Source organism: Sapajus apella, unplaced genomic scaffold (genome assembly GCF_009761245.1).
Source record: "Sapajus apella isolate SASKATOON/1434 unplaced genomic scaffold, GSC_monkey_1.0 scaffold54, whole genome shotgun sequence".
Classification (NCBI taxonomy): Eukaryota; Metazoa; Chordata; class Mammalia; order Primates; family Cebidae; genus Sapajus; species Sapajus apella.
The window spans coordinates 10,826,991-10,845,678 of NW_022436994.1; the positions used below are offsets into that span (position 1 = coordinate 10,826,991).

The 18,688-nt window shown below is 43.1% G+C and overlaps 1 protein-coding gene across 11 annotated transcripts in view; it reads right to left on the reverse strand.

Moving 5' to 3' along the window:
* Positions 1 to 18,688, reverse strand: part of HECW1 (HECT, C2 and WW domain containing E3 ubiquitin protein ligase 1) — a 454,797-nt gene that overhangs the window by 30,782 nt on the left and 405,327 nt on the right. The window contains exon 23 of one of the 11 annotated variants that reach the window (XM_032244426.1): positions 16,654 to 18,279. The exons of the other annotated variants lie outside the window; for them this stretch is intronic. Within the exon in view, the coding sequence (XP_032100317.1) occupies position 18,279 (1 nt within the window). The 3' untranslated portion in view covers positions 16,654 to 18,278. Of the gene's footprint in view, positions 1 to 16,653; positions 18,280 to 18,688 lie in introns of those variants that run through there. 11 annotated transcript variants of the gene reach the window in all.

The following is an 18,688-nucleotide window of genomic DNA, read 5'->3' on the forward strand; positions in this document are numbered from 1 at the left end:
GGGTGGTAGTGGAGGTGATGAGGTCAAAGTCTGGATGTATTTTCATGACAGAGACAAGGGGATTTACTAATGCATTTGCGGGAGGAGATGAGAAAAAAGAGAGGCACCAAGAACAGTCCATGGCCTTGGGCCAGAGCAACTGGGTGCCATTTATTGAGATGGGAAACACCAGAACAAAGGGCGTGGAGGAGGAAATGCAGAGTTGTCTTTCAGACATATTTTGTCTGTGCTGCCTATTAATATCTGAGTGGAGCTGTGGAGTAGGCAGTTGTGTAGAGTCAGTATCTCTGGGCACAGGGCCGTGCTACAGATGTCACTGCGGGCCATCAGGATGCAGATGGCATTTGAAGCCAGGCATCTGGACAAGATCACGGAGGAAGTTTGTGCAGATGGAGAGGCGGACCCAGGGCTGAATGTTAACTGATGCAGCGTTTAGGGATCTGGAAGATGAGAGGCAACAATAAAGTACATGAGAAGGAACAGGCAGCAAGGCTGGAGGAACCGAGGGCTGTAGAGCTCGTGGTACCAGAAGGAGGCAGAGGCCGACTGTGTCAAGTGCCTCTGAGATCAGGCAGTAGGCGGTCTGAGAGTCACCAGATGGCATTGGCGACCTTCATGACAGGTGCAGCGGAAGAAGCTGGCTGGAGAGAATGGGAGGAGAGGCAGTGGAGAAAGCCAGCACAGATAACTCTTTCTAGGAATGCACTTCTAAAGGGGAGCAGTGGTCATTGGAGGAGGGCGTGACATCCATGGAGGTTTGGGTTTTTGTTGTTTCAGTGTGAGGGAAACTGCAGTGTGTTCATACATTTCCAATATCAACAAACTTATCAAGTGCCTACCATGTCCTAGGCACACAGAAAGATCCTAAGGTACCCGTTCATTTTGAGTTTCCAAGATAGGAAGGGAGATAGACACAGCAATGCAGCATCTCATCACCATGAGCAAGTGTGCAGAAGAGGAGTGCACCGGGTTCTGTGAGAACTCAGGGGAGGAAGCATAGCTTGGTGTCTGGGGAGACTAAATCCAGGCAGGCCTCCTGAAGGAGGTGACAACTGAGGTAAGCCTGAGGATTAGCCTGGAAGAATGAATAGAAATTAATCTGCTTAAAAAGACAGGGAAAGGCTTTCCAAGAAAATAAAATCACATCGGGTAAGAGTCAAGAGATACAATGGGATGTGTTTAGAACAGCATGCAATTCATGATTACTAGAGCATACAGAATGAGGAAGGACAAGATTTGAGATAAAGTTGTGGAGAGAGGAAGCAGGAGATCCTGGAAGGTCTTTTTTTTTCCATGCCAACAAGTTTACCCTTTAAATTGTAGACGATGAGGGCCCACAGACAGGTTTAGACTTGGGAGTGAAATACTTGTTTTGGCATTTTTAGGGTAATCGCTTTGCAGCCATAGGAAGGATATAGATTTTAGGAGGGGGCAGATTTACAGGATATTATGTCAAGGGGGTCCTGCTGAATATTTTCGGGGTAAATCAGCAGGACAGTGAGCTTTCTGTGAGCAGCAGTGGAAGAGAAGGATGACAGGAAGAAGTGGGTAGGTGGGGGAGATTAATTGTTAACCTGGAGGAGGATCAAAGTGGAGACGTCTAGTTCGTATTTTGATAATACAGTTTGAAGCTCAACAGAGAGGTCAGAGCTGAAAATATAAATTTAGAATTCATAAGTTAGTATGGAGAGAAGTTTATAAAGCAGTAACTTTGATTACATTGCTATATTTTATATAAAACTATATCTGTCTTTTCATCCATCCATCCATCCATCCAACTATAAAAAATATGGAAAAACTTAGGTCAGAAGAATAATGGCATTTATTTCTGTATGAAGATATTTTCTTATGTATGTTAATTTTTTTCATAATGAGTATACCTTACTGATGTGATAAAACTATGTTTATTTACTTATAATAAAGACATAATAAAAACTAGGTGACATGGCATGTCAGAATCTAACGAGCTAGAATTTCATATAGGAGTCTGTACTCACTGCAGTAAAATGTCCATTAAAGTAAAGAGTGGGCCGGGTATGGTGGCTCACGCCTGTAATCCCAGCACTTTGGGAGACCAAGGTGGGTGACTGACCTGAGGTCAGGACTTCGAGACCAGCCTGGCCAACAGGGTGAAACCCCATCTCTACTAAAAATACAAAAAAAAAAAAAAATTAGCTGAGTGTGGTGGCACAGGCCTGTAATGCCAGCTACTTGGGAGACTGAGGCAGGAGAATCACTTGAACCTGGGAGGCAGAGGTTATAGTGAGCTGAGATTGCACCACTGCACTCCAGCATGGGTGACAGAGCGAGACTCTGTCTCAAAATAAATAAACAAACAAATAAATAGTGGTAAGAGTTCACTGGCCCTGTTGATTAGATGGTCTCTGCTGCTCCTGGAAAGGACAGTGCTGGTGACGATGACTGAAATCAGACTTCAGTAAGTGAGGAAGTGAGTGAGGGAGAGGAGCAGAAGGAGGGGGACAGCATAAAGTGTAAAGATCCGTGAGAAAGGGATGACTGGGGAGTGGCGTGGAGATGGGGACCGGTGGGCCCACAGCCCGAGGGGGTGGGTCCACCTTGAGTGTAGGAAGGGACTCCAGACTCCGAGGAGGGCGTTAAGGTTGGGTAGCATTTGTATTTGGGGTAAGAAATTGAAGTGTTTCCATTTCAGTAGGGTCTGAAGAACTCTCTTAGTGGAGGTGATGTTGGTTGGTGGAGGCTTTGGGACAGTGAAATGGAAGATGGCTCCATAACAGGACTGGTGAGCTTTGCTGTGGAACTTTCTGAGGTCAGAGAGTGTGATTCAGAATTGTACCCTTTCTTGGAATTATTTCATTTTCTCCAGGGCTAGAGGTATAGAAAACTACCCTGGCACGGAATGCGGAAGAGTGAGTTGCAATATTGATGCACAGAGGCATTTTGTCCATCAGCTGGGGTGCAAGCATAGAGCAGGGAGGGAACAGGGTGTTCAGGGAACAAAGGCACTCAGGAGGCCTGGGATGAAGGAAACCATGCCAGACTATGAGAAGACAGAGAATCCAAGGTGAGAACGAGCCTGGCAAGGAGCGGTGGCAGGGGGAGGAGCTGGGAACGCCGGCTGCAGAATGATTGATAGTGAGATTTCAGAGTTTTCAGTTTCTTACATGGCACAGTCCTGGGTGATAATGAGGTTGGGAGGGCCACTGTGGGTGCAGGTGGCTGGAGTGGAATGTAGGTCACCGCCACGGGGGTTAGGCAGGTTTGGTCTATTCTCTATACCCACCTTTATTCAGATAATGTTTTGGGGAATGTGTAAGGAATCCCCTCCCCAATGCCCACAAAAATTGTTTAAATATTGCAAGGCATGATTTATATTTGGTTTTCATAGCTTCCCTGTGTGTGGAAATGGTTTTACAAATTAGCCAGGAAAACTTGAAATGTTCTTCATCTGCTGTGAAAGAGACTCCACCCACACAAGATAATGACAGGATATTATCTTCTGATTGCTAATTAGCAACTGAAATGAATGTCTAGCCCTGGTGCCGCCAAGTCCCCTCCACTAATGTGTGCCCTGCAGGGGACAGAGGAGTGAGACCAGAGCTGCTTCCCCTCAACGTGGCTGGCCAAGCATGCGCGGTGTGCCTCCCTTTTAGAGAAAGCACTTCTAAGAGTACCTTGTGCAGTCTCTAATATACCCTCTGACTATGCAGAATTGGCAAATAAGATATTTAGTATTGCTCCTCAATTCAATGAAAAAATAGTTGCAGTAAAATTGATCATTTAAAAGTGGGGGTATTTTTTGACCCATCATTCTGGTTACCTTGTATTAATACTGAATGTATCAATCGCATTTTCACAGATTATAAGGATTAAGTTAGGTTAATGTGGAAAGGAGTTGAGGAACAAAGATCTAGGAAAATAAACCTTCCCATAAATATAAAGAACATAACCCCACCTTTGATTTCCTGCTGTGTCTAGATGTGTCTAGGTATGTTACCACTCTGGCCCTGGCCAGAAAATAATAATGAAAAACACTCATAGTTGCTTTCATTGACCTCTAAGGCGTGTTTCCTCCTTAACCTCCAAGTATTCTTTATTGAAAGAGTTCAAATTTTGTTCTGCAATATCATGGATGCTCATGACTGAGATTATGTCTGCAAGTCACAAAAGTGAGGTACATTTAGTTATCTAGGGCAACAGCCGTTCATGGTCAAATGACTGAACAATTCATTGGACAAAATTAATCAAAGTAGTTAATCAATGGACCAAAATAGCTCAGCTCTCAGGTTAGCTACTAATGTTAGCTAATAGTTCAGCTTTTGGTTATATAATTTTCTAGCTATTTACCATTGTCTGAGCCTCAGTCATTAGTTCTCCAGGTTGACTTTTTTTGTGGATTTGCTTTATGAGCTCAGGCAAACAGTTGAAATCTTATTCTCCTGTTTCCCTGTTTGGGAGAATACTACTGATTTCTTCTCAGAGGCTTTTGTGGGCTGTTGGGGAGATTGGTGGATTTTCTATCAAAATCTGGTATATTCTTCAGACAGACACTCCAAAGGTTCACAGTGAAATATAATACTACATTATTAAATTTGCAGGTTTCCATGATGGGAGGTATCTGAATGGGTTGAATGTTGGCCCCCACAAAACATGCCCATGTCCTAAACCCTGGAACCTGTGAATGTGATGTTATTTAGAAAAAGTCTTTGAAGATATAATTAAGTAAAGGATCTCAAGATAACACGATCTTGGATTACCCAGGTAGGCCCTAATCCATCGACAAATGTCTTTAGATAGAGAGGAGAGGACACAGGAATGGATGAGAAGGCCACATGAGACCGAGGCAGAGACTGCAGTGATGCAGCCACAAGCCAAGGAACCCCTGAGACCCCAGAAGCTGAAAGAGGCAAAAAACGTTCTCCCTCGGAACCTACGGAGGGAGTGTGGCCTTGCTGACACCTTGATGTTGGCCTTCTGGCTTCCAGAACTGAGGACGGTCAGTTTGTGGTAATTTGCTGCGGTGGCCTTAGGAAAGTGAGGGAGTGCCCACCCGAAGCGTATCCCTCTCCCCTGCTTGTCTGGAACACTTTTCACTGAGCATAGGGTCTTGTAATTTGTAAGTTGTTCCACTAAAGTATTATATTTAATTTCATGCAAGAGAAGAATTTATCGAGTTTTAGAATGAGATACAGTGTCTAGTTCCAAGCCCAGATTTATATAGAAAATTTAACCATAAAAGCCTGCTTGCCTGGATAACTAAAGTGCTCTGAAACCTGCTGTATATTCATCTAATTTTTTTCTTTTTGGGACAGCGTCTCACTCTGTTGCCCAGGCTGAATGCAGTGATGCGATCTCAGCTCACTGCAACCTTGACCTCCTGGGCTCCAGCAATACTCTCACCTTAGTCTCCCAAGTAGCTGGGACCACAGGTGCACACCACCATACCTGGCTAATTTATTTTTTGTAGAGACAGGTCTTGCTATGTTGCCCTGGCTGGTCTCAAACTCCTGGACACAAGCAATCTTCCTGCCTTGGCCTCCCAAAGTGTTGAGATTACAGGCATGAGCCGCTGCACCTGGCCTCGCTATATCTTCATCTAACTGGATAATCCAGGAAGGTGAAGGTTTAGAAGTCTTAATTACTTGAGCTACTCAGACCAGAGAATACAGCAATGGCAATGCCATTGTGTTCCAGACAGAACCCAGACTGCCTTATCGACCCTTTAAGTGCCATTGTCTTTCTTTTACGTGTGATACATTAATCAACGCACAATATTTCAATAAATCTGAGTCAGGTTAAAAAAAAGTATACTTTAGGTATGCCAAACAATGTTTAGAATTTCCATTCATTCAATCTTTCTACAAATCATAAGTTACCTATCATATGCAAGGTACTGTGCTAACTGCTAGAACACTTAGTGAGCATAATAGACAATGTCCTCCTGCTCCCATGGAGGGTACAATCTAGTGACATTAGGCTTCAGGAAGATGTTATAATTATTTAAATATGACCTGAGTCTAAACTGACATAGCATTTTATAATTTTCACATGACTGGCAAAATAGCAATGTCTCTGACAACATCAAGTTGCCACGCCACACAAGATCTATGTACTGATACAATCAGTAGCAGAAGTACTTGAAGATATTTAAGTAATTGGTTCTAAATTAATTGCATAGAGGGAAAATATGGAATGCGTAAGCCAAACCATATACTAAATCAGCATAATATTGAGGTTTGTGACCGTGTTCTATGATGCTTTATTGTTTTGAAGATTTAGCTACTGATATTTTCCTTTAGATAACAGAATTAATTGATATTCTTTAAAATTAGATGATAAAGAGAAAGTCCCTAGAAGTCTGGACAGTAGGGACAGCCAGTGAAGCCTCTGTTTGCTATTCATCTTCTGAAAGTAGGAAGCCTTCCCTCTCCTCTGTACCCCTAAAGGTCCCAAGGCTGATCTGTTCTTGCCTAGGGTGGAGGATCCATCTCCTGGATTACATCACACACTTTCCTAGCGGTCTACAGTGATTCCCAGTATCATTTCACAATGATCTTCCTGATCATTGGTTATATACATCTCCACCAACCATTCCCCCTCTCAGATCCTGAGATCACTGGGCTATCTTGGTTCTGTTCTCGATTTGATTATGACTGCACTTCTGTCCCTGGTCCACCTCTGCCAATGCCATTTCAGTACTTTTTTCAGCTGTGTTATTCTTAATTGAGAAAAACCCATGCGAGGTGGTTTACACGGGGCCCCACCCCTCCTGTCACTCCAGTGTCTGTTGCTGTCAAACTCTCTACCCTCTACCCGGCTGAATGCATCCCTCCTCTCATGAAATTGGGCTGAACAGAAAGACGTCTCTATGCTTTCAGATAATTTGATTTTTAAACCTCTCCCAATAGACAAAAAGACTCCTGAATGCAGTATGTTGATGCTGTTCATTCGATTTGGCATTTAAATAATCGGGAAATGAACTGATTTCATGGAAAGTACATTTTCAGTAATTTAAATAATAGTTCCAATTTTGTTAATTTTTATACTTAGAGTCAAGCCTAAAAATTTCTCAGCCACGATGCTGACCATATATCCGACTGATTCTTGGGCTTGATATTGTTACTAGAGTGCTACACTTTCCTTTGTCCTCAAAGCAAATTTCTAAGGCAGGCAGCATCAATGTTCATTTGTGCAATCAAGCCATTATATATTCATAAAAAAGAGTTTTGAATCAACAAATAAAGCCTAATTTTTAAGTCCCATTTTATATTAGGATGACGAAATAAGATAATGTAAAGAGTCTGCTGAAGTTAATTAACTCTGATTCTCGTGAACACGTCCTCAGTTTAAATCCTAATATACTAGGGAAATTTGCAGACTTGTAAATAGCATTTCCTCTCCTTGTACAGGACACAGGTGCTCCTTCCACCTCCCACTAATGGTTGCTTTACATAATTTTGTGGTAGTTTTTTTTTCCAAATATTACAGAAGAGCTAGAGGTGAAACAATAGCCCCAAACCTGGATCTCCACAATCTCTAGTAGGAACTTGTGGAAAAAAAAGCTCTTTCCATTTTAGCTCTGCATGGGCATGTCAAAGCCTCTCCACTCCTCTCTTCCCATCTACAAATAAGGGATAATAATGTTAATATTTGCTTACTTACCTCACAGGAGAATGAAAAGAAAGAATAATTTAACGTTAATAAGTTCTTTGAAGATGAAAAGTACTTCATAATTGCTAAGTTCTATTACATTTTTTGAAACCCATCTCAAAGATAACCCTGTTTCCTTATCCTCCTTTGATTAATTAAAAATAATTATCCTTTCTCAACTTCATTATTTAAGTACATTAGGACCTTCATGACATTCCCACACAATGTATGTTTCCAGGCTTTACCCAGTGTTACTGCCTTCAGGTTTGGGCCTTTCATATTTTCTAACTTCTTACGTATGAGAAAATCTAGTGAAAACCTGTTGTGCCTGCCTGGGGTAGATTTCATTTCAGAGTGTGAAAACTGCATGAGCAGCCAGCTTTCTTCTTGCACACTTTGAAAGGCTCTTGACGCTGCTAGCATCTAAGGCAGAATTTCTCAAAGGTCAGGGTGACCCTTCCATTGATATCTGAATCTCTGGTGTGCTTGTTAAGATCTAGGTGTCTGAAGATCACACTCTATGGGGTGGGTTATGGAAACCTGCATTTAAAATAAATTCTGCAGTTGTCAACTAAAATTTGAGAACCACCCACTCCAAGTCCCTCATCCTTTTTTTTTTTTAAGATGAAAAACATAGTCTGGAGGTCAAAAGTGAAGTTTTTTGCCTTAGGCATCCCTCATTGCATTTTCTGCTCGGATACTGGAAGAAGGGATGGAGGACAAAGGCTTTGTCTCTTATAGAAGCTGAGCGTATGAAGGGCTCTACTTTCACACCACCACCTGCAGGCACACGCATCCTTGCCGCCTCACACCCCACTAATTAGGGGGGGTCTTCCTTTTATCTAATCCCCCTCATGTCACCAGCCTCTCCCTCCCTCTGGCTGTTGCTTTGGGTGCCTCTCTCATTAGTAAATACATCTGCAATCCACACTTGCCATTTATTTCTCTCCGTCCCAAGGAAAAAGGGGCTGACTTTTTTTCTTTTTTCTTTTTTTTGAGATCAAGTTTCCCTCTTGTTGCTCAGTCTGGAGTGCAATGGTGAGATCTCTGCTCAATGCAACCTCCGCCACCTGGGTTCAAGCGATTCTCCTGCCGAGGCTGACACTTTTCAAAGTTAATCTCTCCACTTGGGCTATCCATGCCCTTTCCCTGCCTCCTCTGGGCTCTCGTTCCATCCACTGTTTGCTCTCTCTTCTAATTCAAGACTCTCTCTCTCTTCCGACATTGTCTCCTCAAAAGCCTTGCATTCTTCTAGTGGCCCCACACAGCCAAGCTCCTAGAAAGAGCAGTTTTCAGGGCTGTTTGTTGCCAGTATTAAAGAATTTGAGGGAGGCTAAGTGCGCTGGCTCATGCCTGTAATCCCAGCACTTTGGGAGGCCGAGCAGGTGAATCACTGAGGTCAGGAGTTCGAGACCAGCCTGGCCAACATGGTGAAACCCTCTCTCTACTAAAAATACAAAAATTAGCCAGGCCTGGTGGCTCACACGTGTAATCCCAGCTACTCGGGAGGCTGAGGTGGAAGAATCGCTTGAACCCAGGAGGAGGAGGTTGCAGTGAGCCGAGATCACGCCACTGCACTCCAGCCTGGATGACAAGAGTGAAACTCTGTCTCAAAACAAACAAACAAACACACCGAGCAGAATTACCTTTGGAAAGTGAACATGCAGTACAAAGAGTAAGGGGAAGCACCAACAATATCATCCCCACTGTGGGGCTGTTTTTGGAATAACTATTAGGGAAGCGGCGTTTTGATTCTTTGCAGCTTGCTGTCCTCCTGGCAGAATCCCATTTCCCTGCTCCTGGCTTTACACCAAGGCCAGCATTGCTTTCATTCCCTGTGCTCTGTGCACATTCTTGTGGGCTGAGTTCCGGGTTTGGCCGTAGGCGACTCTCCTGTCTCCACAGCTAATAGTGGGTTTGGTGTGGGCCCTGGCATCCCCACCAGTGGCTTGCTTTGTAATTTTTCCCTCTTGGCCTGTGGGAGGACTGAGGCATGGCATCTGGAACTCCTGCATTACAGCTGCAGGCCTGCTTGGAGGGTGAGGTGGCTATTGCAGGGCAGGTGACAGCATCCCGGGGCCACAGCTAACCTCCCGCCTTCATGAAGAGCCACAGCAACTGTGTGAGAATCCTTCCAGCAGCCCACTTATGGCTGGAGACAGAGGCGTGGCTTCTGTCTGAGCGTTTCCCTCTGACTAGGTCCAGGAGGCAACTGTCTTGGGAAGCAAATGATGACAGCATGTGGGGGACTCTCTTCTGGATGGACTAGCAGGGACTCAGAACATGAACTCAGTGGGCTGACTGCACCGAGGCTCTCACCTGGCCATTACTTGAAGGTCATTACTTAAAGTAAGTTCTTCACTTGCCAAGTAGATTTGAGAACTAAAGTCTGTGGCTCAGTGACGCTGGTTCAATAACCAGAGAGGTCTAATATATGAGTGTCTTAGTCCATCCTTGTGGCTATAACAAAATACCATGGCCTGAGTAATTGACAAATAATAGAAATTTATTTCTCACAGCTCTGAAGGCTGAGAAATCCAGGATAAAGGTGCCAAAAGATTTAGTGTCTGGTAAGGGCTTTTCTCTGCTTCTAATGGACACTTTGCTGTATCCTCAAATGGCAGAATGAGAAGAGCAAAAGGGACTAGGGCACACCCTTCCACCTCTTTTATAAAGGCACTGATCTCATTCACAAGGGTGAAGCCGTCTGGACTTAATCACTTTCCCAAAGGCCTCACTTCTTCTTCCAATTTTTTTTTTTTTTTTTGAGATGGAGTTTCACTCTTGTTGCCCAGGCTGGAGTGCAATGGTGCGATCTCGGCTCACTGCAACCTCCACCTCTCAGGTTTAAGCAATTCTCCTGCCTCAGCCTTCTGAGTAGCTGGGATTACAGGCACGTACCACCATGTCCAGCTAAGTTTTGTATTTTTGGTAGAGACAGGGTTTCACCATGTTGGTCAGGCTGGTCTTGAACTCCTGACCTCAGGTGAGGCACCCGCCTTGGCCTCCCAAAGTGCTGAGGCCTTGGCCTCCCAAAGTGCGTGGTGCAGGCATGAGCCAGGGCACCCAGCCAAGTCCTCACTTTTTAATACCATCACCTTGGGGGTTAAGTTCCAACCTATGAATTTTGGAAAATCACATACATTCAAGTCACAGCAAAAACGTATTCCAAGATTGAAAACATTTTCCTAAAACTCTAGGTTTGCAGAAATACTTTTAATCCTGCAAAAATTTTGCTGTAAACTTTTCTTTTTCCAGTCTTCCATCATGAAACCAGTGGTTCTAAACAGTGATTTTGCCTCCTAGGAGAATTATGGCAATGGAAACATTTTTAGTTGTGACAACTGGGGGTGGTCGTGGTGGTGGTACTGTACCTAGCGGGTAAACTCACTCTCTGAAGGCCTGTTATGAGGACCCTACTCCCATTCATGAGGACTCTGTCCTCATTGTTTAATCACTTCTTAAAGGCCCCACCTCTTAATATCATCACATTGGTGATTAAGTTTCAACGTCTGAATTCTGGGGGACACATCATTCAAACCACAGCAGGCACTCTTATGTCCTTTTAATGAACTAGGAAGCTGAGACTCAGATAGGTTAAGAAAGCTGCCAAGGGTCTACCGACAGTTGGAGCGGGCATGAAACCTGGGTTTGCCTTTTGCTGTGTGGCACTTGCCTCAAGACCTGAAGGGTGCTGCCTGCAGGCCAGAAACCACGCTGGTTGCAGAGGGCAAACCCGAACACACCCCGATCCAGTTTCAAAGCCAACACAAATCCTTAGAACACAGAGTGGCCAGGGAGGGATGGAAGGAGAGATGCAGACAGTAGATCAGAGCAGTGCTTTCTCAAGTTATTTTGCACAGAAGCATAGAGATGGGGAGAAGAAAGAGCCCGAGGGCTCAGTGGACAGCTGCCTCTCCTCCTTGCTGGGGCCTGGCTCCACTTTCATCTGTTCTAGATGGGAGAACAAGGTTCCAGCTAAAAGGGTTTGAAAACCTTTGTTTCTTAAAAGGACTCAAGAGAAGGTGAACATATTTGTCTTGAGAAGGTCCAGGAAAGCATGAAGAAATCATGAAGGAACTGCGCAGTATTTTAGGTGGATTTTCAGGGTGGGAAATTTGGGCCCATGTAAATGAGAGAAGAGGATCGGAAGAAGCAATCTCGCATGTGTGGGTGCAGAGCGAAGCCTAAGGAGGTGTGGGGAGGGCAGAGGAGGAGCTGCCTGGGAGAGGCAGATGGTGTTTCAAGGCAGGTGGTCTTCGTGCTTTGGCTTTCTTGAGAGTCCGAGGAATTGAGGCTCCATTTTGTAGACAGTGGGGAATTAGTAAAGATTTCTGTGCCGAGTAAAAGGGGGGTAAATGGCAAAATGAGATAAAGAAGGGAACAGCCCAGGGATAGGGTGAGCATAGTCATACCATGTACGTGAGGCGATTACAATATGCCAGGAGCTCATGTGTGGAACAGTTTGTAGAACCCAGCATCAAGTCCTCAGGCGATAAGAATAGTGCATTGATGAATGTCTATCTAAGACACTTGTTTGCCACTAATAATTAAGCTAAGACATTTGTACCAAATGGTGTCTTAGCTGTAAGAGATTTATTTATTTTTTAGACACAGACGTAATTTTTATTCAGATTTTGGTTTCTTCTGGCTTGGCTGGCGCCTCGTCACCTTGGCTTATCTCCTGTGACCCATATTGATAATCTAAAATGTGCCTTTCCATATTTTTCATCCAAACCATATAATCGTATACTAATATATGTATATTGATGTATCTCTAGCTATATACACGCAGGTTTGGGGTTACAATTTTTCAGTTTTTGAATTGCATTCTTCATGCTTTTCTGCTTTTCTTCTCTCGACAGTATCTTGAAGAAATCTCTCTCCATCACCTGGGAAGGTTCTAATTCAGTCCTTTTTATGTCCCATATGACTGCGCAGCATGGATCTGCTATAACGAATTTAACCATTCCCCTGCTGATGGACATCTGCATTGCTTCTAGGTTTGTGTCTTTACAAACAACGCTGAAATAAACACACTTGTGTGTTTTGTGAGGCAGTCCAGCATAGCTTTTAAAAGTCTGCCCTCCAGAGTCAGACTGCATGTGTTGTTACCTACCTCTGCCACTTACTAGCTGTTATCTTGGGCAGGTTTAAACCTCTATGGGTATCAGTTTCCTCATTTGTAAAATAGAGGATTATAACAGGATATGTAATTCATGTAGAGCCTTTGCAAAAATGCCTGGACCAAAGTAAGGACTCAATAAATATTACCTGTTATTAAAAAAGTCCTGAATATTAGAGCTTTAGTTTCTATGAGCTAACTTTATTTTATTTATTTATTTATTTATTTTTCAGATGGAGTCTTGCTCTGCCGCCAGGCTGGAGAACAGCGGCGCAATCTTGGCTCACTGCAATTTCCACCTCCAAGGTTCAAGTGATTCCCCTGTCTTAGTCTCCCAAGTAGCTGGGACTACAGGCATGTACCACCAGGCCTGGCTAATTTTTTGTATTTTAGTAGAAATAGGGTTTCACCATGTTGGCCAGCATGGTCTCAAACTCTTGCCCTCATGTGATCCACCCTCCTCGGCCCCCCCAAAGTTCTGGGATTGCAGGTGTGAGCCACTGTGCCCAGCCCATCTTTTCTTTTGTAGATTCTAGTTGTTGATTAAAAAGATTGATTGCTGATTATAAAGGTCTCTACCATTCAAGGTTTCTTGAGTTCGTTTTATGTTCTCAATATGTTTATGTTCTAGCATATGCATAAATTCACCTCGATTTTCCTGAAGAAATTTTATTCCTTTTTTTCATGTGTTTTCAAAGTAGAGAGGAATCTAACATCATTTTCCTTTGGTTGCATACCCAGATACAGTACTGGCATCATTAACTAAATACTTAATTCTTTTCCTACTGGAAGTTTCTCACAAGTTCTGAAGAAAGCTGGGTTCAGAAATAGGACAGGCAGAGTCCCAACCAATCCTGCACATTCTATGGTGATTTCTCTTCTATTTTTTGCCCCATAGCCTCTTTGAGCATTGAAAGGGAAGCTACTGAGATCCAGCCAGAGATGGGGTCTGCAAAGCTCTTGCAGGTGTTCATGAGAGAACCCAGGAACTGTTGTTAGGGGTAGGGCTGGAGCTGGAGCTTACCCGATCTTCAACTCAGATCAAAAGTCCACACTGAGCTCTTCTGTCAGGAGGCCCCTGGGAGGGAGGTTGAAGGGCCATGAGACACCCAGTGGGATCTCATAATATTGTGGTTTCTACCTACTAATTCAAGACTCTGCAGATGTAGCAAGGGATATTTAAAGTGTGTTATCCAGGACTACTTAAGTTCCATAAAACTCTACAATTACACTTAATACCCACTTGGCCAAACTCTAAACATGCATAAAAGAGCTTCCCTCCTCCCCTACTTCCCCTTGCTAAAGGCCTGAAAACAGATTTTTACCACCCAGGTAGTATCTGCTTGGGAAGGGAGAGAGGTTGGGTCTGGGGCAGGAGGCGGCAGGGGAATCTATTTATTTTGCAATTAGCAAAGGACCTTGGGGCCATCTTGGAAATTTTGGTTTGAGAGGTGGTAAAATGTCTCATTGTGACACCCATAAGGTTAGATTTGTCACCACCACAGACTTAAATGAGCACATAGACTTTCTGGTGGCTGCAGAGAAACTGATTAACAGCATCGGATCTGAAATCTGGCTATGAAAATCCTTCTCACACTGACAATTATGTAAAGAGTGACTCATAACGTAGTCATTTCTTAAAAATGATACATGTTAGCGCAGGCATGTGCCACATAACCACATTTCAGTTAACGATGGACCACATATAGGACGGTGGTCTCAAAAGATTATAACAGAGCTGCCCTATACAGCTGTACCATTCCTTATGTTTTATACAATAATTTTACTGTACCTTTTCTTTGTTTAGCTATGTTGAGATGCACAAATACTTATTGTGTTACAATTGCCTACAGTATTCAGTATAATAGCATGTCGTGCAGGCTTGTTCCCCAAGAGCAATAGGCTATATCATAGAGCATAGGTGTGCGGTAGGCTCTCCTGTCTAGGTTTGTGTAATTCCACTCTGTATGTTCACACAATTATAAAATTGCTTAGTGATGCATTTCTCAGAAGAAACTCTGTCGTTAACTGAAACATAACTGTACGTAAGACAAACAAAATGTGTCTGAGGCTCTGGTAATTCTTCCTAGAAATAGAGGAGAAACTGACCTATTTCAATTGTTTAGACTTTAGGGCATCTTAGATTTGCTCCGGGAAAAGTGACATTCAGAAAGATTGGGACATAAAAAGAATTTTCAGTAGTGATTTCAGAAAGAATAGTTGGTAGAAGCGTAAATGACATTCAGCAATGAGTGAAAAGCTTCAAATTTACTTTTTTCTTTCCTGTTTGTACTTATTTTTAGTTCACATATTCTGAATTAAAAATTGAAATGAGATTAAAAAAACTCTCATTAACCAAGAAGTTTTACCTGAGAAGTATCCCATTCATTCATCCTTCCATTCAACCATCCACCTATCTGTCCATCCTCTCTTCTTCCCTCACTCCTTTCTTTTTTTCCTTCCTTCCACACATATTTACTGAGTGCCACGTTTGTGACTAGGAAAGCTACAGGCAAGACTCTGGTCTCACTCAGCTTACATTTTCAAGAAGAAATGACAACAAATTATAAACATACACACACACACACACACACACATTTATATTTATTTATTTATTTATTTTTGAGATGGAGTCTTGCTCTCTCGCTCAGGCTGGAGTGCAGTGGCACAATCTCGGCTCACTGCAGCCTCTGCCTCCTAGGTTCAAGCGATTCTCCTGCCTCAGCCTCCCGAGTAGCTGGGACTACAGGTACATGCCACCACACCTGGCTATTTTTTTTGTATTTTTAGCAGAGATGGGGTTTCACTGTGTTAGTCAGGATGGTCTCGATCTCCTGACTTCATGATCCTCCTGCCTCAGCCTCCCAAAGTGCTGGGATTACAGGCGTGAGCCACTGAGCCTGGCCTAAGCATATCATTACTTTATTTATATAGTGATAAATTCAGTCAACATATTAAAGATGTTAAGTTGGAAAGTTATAAATGGGTGCACTATTTTAAACTGAGTGCTCAGGAAAGACCCTTAGAGAAGGGAATGTTTGAATTTAAATGTGAATCTTTCCTATTTAAACATAATAGTTTGAAACTATAAGCATTTGCAACATTCATGTATCGTATTAGACATAAAAATAAATTTGGACCTTTCACAATTCATTTACAGTTTTGCTTTTTATGCCTCCATTCAAAATATGCCAGCATTTTTACTCGGTACTTTCTTATATATAATTTTGTAGCAAGTAAGTGAGGAGTTTCCAATGACATGAAGTTTTGATAAATATTAAAAATGTTGAAATAACAAATCTCACAGCATCTGGGAGTGTACTACTATAAACTGGCTGATTCAGATTATAAGGAAGTATCATTTAAAATAGAAGGTACTACATAAAGAAGGAATGGTAGATAGATTTTTTTAAAAGGCGTCTTTGTACTGATAAGTATTTGGTAGAATTTCAGGTGATCACTAGTGTCATTTTAAGCTATTTAGCTTGTCATATACTTAACCTCCTATCATTTATAATCTATCACCAAGTTTTGTTCACTGTTATTCATGCTCCTTCAAAAAAAATCTTTGTTTCTGCTGCTTCTGCCCTATTTTGATTCTTTTTTTTTTTTTTGAGACGGAGTTTCACTCATGTTACCCAGGCTGGAGTGCAATGGCGCAATCTCGGCTCACCGCAACCTCCGCCTCCTGGGTTCAGGCAATTCTCCTGCCTCAGCCTCCTGAGCAGCTGGGATTACAGGCACGCACCACCATGCCCAGCTAATTTTTTGTATTTTTAGTAGAGACGGGGTTTCACCATGTTGACCAGGATGGTCTCGATCTCTTGACCTCGTGATCCACCCGCCTCGGCCTCCCAAAGTGCTGGGATTACAGGCTTGAGCCACCACGCCCGGCCTTCCAACAACTATTTCAATAGCCTCTTAAATGCCACCCCTATTACCCACTGCAGTTCATCTTCCATTTATCACCACAGTTGACTTTCTGATTTTAAATGCAGATCTGATCAGGCGCTTCTATTATGCTTAACAACATGCCTGGCTTCCTGTCATTGTCATCTTCATGACCAAACCCAAACTCCCTGGAATGCCGTCAAATGCTTTTCCCTATCCAACACAGGATACCTTTCCAGCCTCTTTCTCTCTTCTGAGGCCACACCAAACTAACATTGTGTGAATGCTGGGCCTTCCATCTAGAATTCCCTGCTCCTCTTTTCTGCCAGCCAATTTTTCCAAAGTTCCTTGTATCTAATTTTTATAATACAATGTAATAAGGACTATAATAGAGGTATGCACAGAGTTGGTCACACTGTATTTTAATTTGCCCAATTTTATATATGCCTTTACCTTTGTATGGGGGCTGGATTCTGATGCTAGAGCCATGATACCTGAGTTCCAATTCCTGCCTGGTCCTCGACTATCTCTGTGGCTTTGTTGATGTCTGCACCTCATTTTCCTCATCTGTTAAAGTTAGGTCACTCAGCATCTGGGTTATAATGTTGTTAGACAAATGTGTCTAGAACAGTGCCTGGCATATTAGTAAGTTCTCAATGGATCCTTCATTATTTGGTTTAATTATTAAATTCTGTAGCCCTAAAGATAGAAAATCAGGATACAATAAATATGGAAAGGATAAAAAGAGTAGCTTATGAGTGCCTCATCAATATGCAAGTGACATCATCATAAACAAAGAATTAATATACGAAATTTGGAATAGGCCAGGCGCATTGGCTCACTCCTGTAATCCCAGCACTTTGGGAAGCCAAGATGGGTGGATCACCTGAAGTCAGGAGTTCAAGACCAGCCTGCCAACACGGTGAAACCCCATCTCTACTAAAAATACAAAAATTAGCTGGGCGTGAAATCCAGCTACTCCGCAGTCCGAGGCAGAAGAATCGCTTGAACCGGGAAGGTGGAGGTTGCAGTGAGCCCGCCTTGTACCACTGCACTCTAACCTGGGGGATAAGAGCAAAACTTCATCGCAAAGAAAAAAGAAATTTTGAATAGTATTTCAAGACTTCTGTTATCAAAGACACATACAACAGACACATACTGTTTTGTAAATTGTAAGATTTCTGGTGGATGCTTTGAATATCCTGCATTGTACAGACTCTTGTGGTTATTGCCCATTCTCTGCTGTCCCACCCCCCACCAATTTCCCATCTTTTTCTGCCCTACTCTGTGACCTGGGGACTGGCCACTGTGGGTTGCAGTGTCTGGAGAGCCTGTGTCCTCTGGTTTATGGTTGGGTTTGGCTGATGGGACTGGAGGATGGAAGAGGAGTGTTGACTGAGAGTGTTATTTCTAGCTTTGTCCTGCTACGGCCAGGTCTGGCAGGGGCTGTGTCCACAAGTGACCACAGTGTCCGTGGGTGGTCCCTTATATGCTCCAGCTTTGAAAGAGCTCTTCCGACTCCATCTCCTCTCTCTCCTTGGCCTGAATATTATCACTGCTGACTTTGACAGCGTCCTTTCAGTTTGGAAGTCAGTCATACAAATAAGTAACAAAACAGCAATTGCAGAAAGTCTCTTTAGGCCAAAGGCAACAAAACAAAATGAAAAACAAACAAAAAAAGAAAAACACACCAACTTTTTTTCCCTGTTTGTTCAACATGTGTAACACAGAATTTTCACTATATTTATTCTTATTGGTATCTCTTAACGCCGGACTAGAAAGAAAGGAAGTGGGTGGAATCATGATGTCCTGCTAGGGCTTCTGATTAAGCTGGCTCTATTCCAGTGGATACAAAGCCCACACACAACGAGCAGGAAGCAGAATGTCAAATACCTTCTCTCAAAGGGGAGCTTTCAGGGGAAGGACACAGTGTCAGGGCCTTCTCCATTGATGTCTTCAGGCAGTGGCTAGCCTGGAAGTGGCCACTGCAGGAGCAGGTGCAGTGTGAGAAGGAGGAGGGGGCCTTCCTTCAATAACAAGCAG